This window comes from Silene latifolia, chromosome 10 (genome assembly GCF_048544455.1).
Source record: "Silene latifolia isolate original U9 population chromosome 10, ASM4854445v1, whole genome shotgun sequence".
Lineage (NCBI taxonomy): Eukaryota > Viridiplantae > Streptophyta > Magnoliopsida > Caryophyllales > Caryophyllaceae > Silene > Silene latifolia.
This window is the reverse complement of record NC_133535.1, coordinates 164113364-164118085: the sequence shown is the minus strand read 5'-3', so window position 1 is coordinate 164118085 and position 4722 is coordinate 164113364. Positions and strand designations below refer to the sequence as shown.

Sequence of the window (4722 nt, the reverse complement as noted above, 5' to 3'; positions counted from 1 at the left end):
AAATTCTCCGGAAATCACATAGAAAGTTCTTCGGGTCAGATAAAGCGGCCACGCAAAGTTTGAGCACCAACGGAAGACATTTGGGGGTACCGGTGTGCCACAAACCAGCATTCGCTGAAACTTGGATTATCGTGAAAAATGTGTTAAAGCTCTTTATTTGACGCTGATATCGAACAGGTTGATTCCTGAAATTGAACAGGTTGATTCCTGAAATGAGCTCGGACGCGTGATTGAAAAACAGGGGAAAAAATGAAACGGGTTAAAGTTTACGACCTTCCGAACTTTGAAATTGAAGTGTATAATACACGGTTTTTCGGGATTAGGGGTCCCAGAATAAAATTCTCCGGAAATGACATAGAAAGTTTCTCTGGTCAGATAAAGCGGCCACGCAAAGTTTGAGCACCAACGGAAGACATTTGGGGGTGCCGGTGTGCCACAAACCAGAATTCGCCGAAACTCAGATTATCGTGAAAAATGTGTTAAAGCTCGTTATTTGCGGCTGAAATCGAACATGTTGATTCACGAAATCGAGCAGGTTGATTCCTGAAATGAGCTCGGACGCGTGATTGAAATCAGAGAGAAAAAGAAACAGGTTCCGGTACGACCTTCCGAACGGCTGAAATTGAAGTGTATAATACACGGTTTTTCGGGATTCAGGGGTCCCGGAATAAAATTCTCCAGAAATCACATAGAAAGTTCCTCGGCTCAGATAAAGCGGCCACGCAAAGTTTGTGCACCAACGGAAGACATTTGGGGGTGCCGGTGTGCCACAAACCAGCATTCGCCGAAACTCGGATAATAATGAAACTTTTTTTGTGATTTCCGGAGAATGTTATTCCGGGACCCTGGAATCCTGAAAAACCGTGTATTATACACTTCAATTTGAGCCGTTCGGGAGGTCGTACCGGACCCTGTTTCTTTTTCTCTCCGTTTTTTTTATCACGCATCTCAGGTCATTTCAGGAGTTAACCTATTCGATTTCAGCCTCGGATAACGAGTATTAATACATTTTTCACGTTTATCCGAGGTTCGACGAATGTTGGTTTATGGTATACCGGCACCCCCAAATGTCTTTCGTTGCTACTCAAATTTTGCGTGGCCGCTTTATCTGACCCGAGAAACTTTTTGTGTGATTTCCGGAGAATTTTGTTCCGGGACCCTGGAATCCCGAAAACCCGTGTATTATACACTTCAATTTAAGCCATTCGGGAGGTCGTACCTGACCCTGTTTCTTTTTCTCCCGGTTTTTCTATCACCTCCAAACTTTCACGTATACTCATCAATCACCACCATATATTTGACCCGAGACTCATTTTTCATATTTTCCGACTCTTTAGTTAATATTTTAGTTGAAATAATAAGAGTCGGAAAATATGAAAAATGAATCTCGGGTTAAATATACGGTGGTAATTGGGAGTATACGTGAAAGTCTGGGGGTTATTTGTAAAAACAAAAATACATGGTAGTTATTTGTACTTTTTCCCAAATATTTTTATGTTTTTCTAATCAAATATTATAAGTCTGAGTTTTGAGGTTTTACAAAAGAAAATCCGCGACATCAATACGCTCATTAAAAAAAAAAAAAAAAAAAAAAAAAAAAAAAAAAAAAAAAAAAAAAAAAAAAAAAACTAGATTGATCTTTTCAAATTATATACGGTCTAAATGAAGACCATAGTTTCATGGCAATTTACCTCCAAATCGATGACCAAAAGGCAAAAACCACTACATGTCTACATGTAGAACAAATTGTGTTCATACACTAGAAAAGTACTCTCTCCGTCCCGGTCAATTATTGTCCTTTTGTTTTGGCACAAAGACCAAGGAAAGAGGAAAAGGGCAATAACTAAATGATAAGTAGAACAAATTGAATGTGAATGATCAAATTCCTCATCAAATTAATTCTTAAAATAGAAAGGACAACAAATGACCGAGACACCCTAAAATAGAAAAGGATAATAAATAACCAGGGGAGTATATCAATTGGCCATGTCACATGTGTATAGTGTATCCTTGACTTCTTCCAACCTCTTTACTTCAATTTCATTTGTTTACTAGGTAACTTGAATCAAAATTAAAAGACCATTCTACAACATACTTGAAATAATGGCCACAAAATTAAAGCAAGTGATTAAAAAGGGAAAATGAACGACGACACAAGTTTTCGCTTGGCACTCAATCTTGATACCACCTTTTTATAATCTGACATAAGAACATAGACGAGGCTAGGATTTTGATTTTGGTGTAGCAAAATATATACCCAGGGTAAAGTGTATAGATAATTAGTGTGAAAGCAGTAAATATTGGTGTAACAAATCTCGAAATTCCAACCGAATTTTTCGCCTTTGATCCAGCGACGGCTAGTCGGATACATCAAACCCTATAGTGACCTCGCCACTGCATAAGGATATTTAAAAGGGTAATACCGAGAATCCGAAATATATCACCTGGTAGTGCCATAACATTCTCAGTAACACCATTCTTATTGAAACGGTCTTAACTTACAGTTCTCACACCCGATTAATGGTAGAAATAAAAAAAAGGTTATGATCAAAAGTTTTAAATTAAGACCGTCTTAAACAAGATCGAACCGTAACCGAAAAACGACTTGAATTTTAAGAGAACAAAGGTCCCACTTCAAGAAGGGTGCATTAGGGGACCATGCAAAATCATGTACATACGTTTATGTGGTTCTAAATTTCCCTTACAAACATAACCTAAGGTTCTCAATTCAACACCAAATTACCTCATCTCAAACAAACACCTAATTAACTCCACATATCTCAAATCAATAGAGATTTTCTGAGAGAAAAACTTTTGTTTTTAATTTGAACATAGCAAGCTAAGAAGAAGTTGTTATGGCTACTTCTTCAATCACGGCCACGGCATTCAAAGGCGGTCTAGGCTCGTCTTTTGCCTCGGGTGAGAACTATGTTACGCTGGTGAAAGCAATCCCTACGCAAACCCGTGGATGGAAATCGACTCGTGCTCGACCCATGATGAAGAACGTTAATGAAGGGAAAGGTTTATTTGCACCTATAGTCATGGTTACTAGGGACATTGTGGGTAAGAAGCGGTTCAACCAACTTAGAGGAAAAGCTATAGCTCTTCATTCACAGGTATGACGGTTTTACACAAATTTATCGTAAAACGAGATCTTTTAGGGTTATGTTGTATTAGTGTAAAATCGTCTTAGCTTACATACTAACTCATACATATGGAGTGTATATATACCGATATACTTACATAGGCTTAAAATCCAATGCAAATAAAAAGTATGATTGATGTTAGCCGAACCCAAATGCGTCTGATCTCCTCGTCTAACCGTGAAACTTAATTTATGGATAGGTGATAACGGAGTTTTGCAAGTCGATAGGAGCGGATGCTAAACAAAGGCAAGGGTTGATTCGATTGGCGAAAAAGAACGGAGAAAAACTAGGATTTCTAGCTTGATTGAATATTGTGTGATGAAATTTATTAAGCATAAGCTAGATTTGATCTGAACTTGTTAAGAATCATAAAGTAAAAGATATATTTCATGGTGTACATGTCATTTTGTAGATTATACTAGATTTTGTATGATATATTATTTGTCCATTGTTTGTGCATACGTTCTCGAGCCATGACCGGGATCTACTCATAGAATGTCGAGTTGTTCCCTGAGACGAAGGCGGCCATGAGATACGTTAGCACAATTGTCTTCGAGAAGGAAGTCAACCCGAGTAGATTGAACTGTGGTACTCATAACTTAGGTTTAGTAGTCGCTACAATTGTCCCTGTAACTCCATCTACACCTGAAAAACGTCCGCACGCCGGGCTAATTTACAAACCTAGCTTTTCATATAACAAAATTGGTTACCAACGTCAAAGAAACTTGGTTTACATCAACAAAATGGGGTGCCAACATCAAAGAAGCACAAACAAATTCAACCAAAAGTAAAATACTCTCGATTAAATAAATATTCCCTGCGTATGAATCATTTATTTATTTTTGACTAAAATACTTTTTAAAATCTACAAAAATATATAAAATGTAAACAAATAACTAAGACGGAATGGATCCCCAAGCTCATGGATTGGGCTCGTATTGATTATCATACCAGAAAGCCCGCTTCTTCCCTAACCCTTTTTTCTCACAATCAGGCCCGTAAGTTGTTCGTGCTCTTTCAGTCTCCGGTCACTTTCTTATAGAACCGTCTTATAACATAGAATATCTTCATGAAAGGTAATCCGACCAACAAGTAGTGAGAGCCGATCTAGAGATGAAATTTTGGGTAACAAACTTTCTTCTTATAAGGCCTTACATTTAGACATTTTCGGGTAGCAGATAGCGATACTTGTAATAATCTTAACTCTTCTTTTGGAATTTGAGATAGCGAGTGCTACTCCTTGCAACTATATAGCTCTCCTGCCTGAAATAATATTTTATACAGTAATAATTTCGTCCCGGTTATTTGTTGTCCGTTGATTTTAGCACAAAGATAAGGAACACAAATTCTCATTGAAGACGGACATATCCGTCACAAGCTGAAGACGGATCAAGTAATACCAAAATGGGTAAATAAGACAAAAGCAGAATGTTACTCCCTAGGCATTTTGCTTTTGTCTTATCTACCCACTTGGTAATTACTTGACCAGTCTTCAGCTTGTGACGGATATGTCCGTCTTCAATGAAACTTGCTGGATAAGGAAAGAGGAGGGAGTCAATTATTAAATGACAAGTAG

At 37.8% G+C, this 4722-nt stretch overlaps 1 protein-coding gene across 1 annotated transcript; it reads left to right on the top strand.

The window, feature by feature from the left end:
- Nucleotides 1–2719: 2719 nt before the first annotated feature.
- On the top strand, nt 2720–3543 carry LOC141606866 (protein PROTON GRADIENT REGULATION 5, chloroplastic). The gene is made up of 2 exons (XM_074426214.1): nt 2720–3116; nt 3346–3543. Exons 1-2 carry the CDS (start codon nt 2856–2858, stop codon nt 3448–3450), a joined length of 366 nt encoding a protein of 121 aa, XP_074282315.1. The 5' UTR covers nt 2720–2855; the 3' UTR covers nt 3451–3543.
- The last annotated feature ends 1179 nt before the right edge of the window (nt 3544–4722 follow it).

Coding starts and splice junctions, on each gene's coding strand:
- LOC141606866 (XM_074426214.1), top strand. CDS start 2,856: ATGGCTACTTCTTCAATCACGGCCACGGCATTCAAAGGCGGTCTAGGC. Junction 3,117..3,345: donor CTATAGCTCTTCATTCACAG/GTATGACGGTTT, acceptor ATTTATGGATAG/GTGATAACGGAGTTTTGCAA.